This window comes from Austrofundulus limnaeus, unplaced genomic scaffold (genome assembly GCF_001266775.1).
Source record: "Austrofundulus limnaeus strain Quisiro unplaced genomic scaffold, Austrofundulus_limnaeus-1.0 Scaffold3465, whole genome shotgun sequence".
Lineage (NCBI taxonomy): Eukaryota > Metazoa > Chordata > Actinopteri > Cyprinodontiformes > Rivulidae > Austrofundulus > Austrofundulus limnaeus.
The window spans coordinates 1-1,219 of record NW_013955867.1 but is presented as its reverse complement, the minus strand read 5'-3'; the positions used below and the strand labels follow the sequence as shown (position 1 = coordinate 1,219).

At 54.3% G+C, this 1,219-nt stretch overlaps 1 protein-coding gene across 1 annotated transcript; it reads right to left on the bottom strand.

Annotated features, from left to right (window-relative positions):
- Positions 1 to 177: 177 nt before the first annotated feature.
- On the bottom strand, positions 178 to 1,149 carry LOC106511885 (interleukin-1 receptor accessory protein; the record flags this gene model as incomplete). The annotated part of the gene is given in 1 exon segment (XM_014000611.1): positions 178 to 1,149. A coding segment is annotated over 1 exon segment (428 nt), but the record flags the coding sequence as incomplete, so codon positions are not given.
- Positions 1,150 to 1,219: the final 70 nt, after the last annotated feature.

Below are 1,219 nucleotides of genomic sequence, written 5' to 3'. Positions count from 1 at the left end.
TCATCCAACCATCATCCATCCATCCATCCATCATCCACCATCCATCCATCCATCCACAGAACTACATAATTCTGTAAATCTGTATTTGGGAAGTTTGATTAGATGATTTTATTTCTGTTGTTTCTTAATTGAAACGTCTGAAATGTTTCTTGTTGTGAATAAAAAGAATTGACAGGATTTATAAACCACTTCATTCTGTTTTCATGTTTATTTTCTAAACTGTTTTCAGAACTAGGTTTGGATGAAGTTCAGCTCCTCCAGCAGCTTCTGCCTGAAGGAAAACAGAACTGATACGTTTGTAAAAATCTTAGATTTTAGATGAAAACCCTTGAATTTCAAAGAACAAAGTCAGTGGTTCTGTTGTGGCTCCAACAGTCCAGCTTTAAGGCTCCTTTAGGACAGTTCTGCACCCTACAGGGGGCGCTGCACCCTGCTGCACCCTACAGGGAGCTCTGCACCCTACAGGGAGCTGTGCACCCTACAGGGGGCGCTGCACCCTACAGGGAGCTGTGCACCCTACAGGGGGCGCTGCACCCTACAGGGAGCTGTGCACCCTACAGGGGGCTCTGCACCCTACAGGGAGCTGTGCACCCTACAGGGGGCTCTGCACCCTACAGGGAGCTGTGCACCCTACAGGGGGCTGTGCACCCTACAGGGAGCTGTGCACCCTACAGGGAGCTGTGCACCCTACAGGGAGCTGTGCACCCTACAGGGGGCGCTGCTACACTCCAGAGTTAAAAAGCTTCAGCGGGTCGTTGGTGCTGCTGAGGAGTCCAGTTTGGGAGTTTGTGCTGTTCTGACTGTGGAGCCTCATGAGAAGCCCCTCCTCCCTGCTGCTGACCCTCCTGACAGGCAGCTCCACCCTCAGCCGCTTCCAGAAACGGGACGTCAGTTCTTTGGACTTGTCCCCCTGCCATCGGACCAGCGCCAGAGCCACCCGGGCCCTCCTCAGCTCCCTGACCCAAACCTGCCTCTGGACCGGTTTGTACTGGACCAGGATGACCCGCAGGTGTCCACCCAGTGCCATGCCGTCGATGCCGGCCTTCAGCTCCAGCAGAGCCTGGGAGCCCTGCGAGGCGTAGCCCGGACTGACCACCACCAGGAGGCGCCGGCTCCGAGCCACGAAGCTCAGAGTCTCATCTGTGATGGCTGCAGGGAGAGATGGAGGGATGAAGCCATGGATGATGGTGTGTGTGTGTGTGTGTGTGTGTGTGTGTGT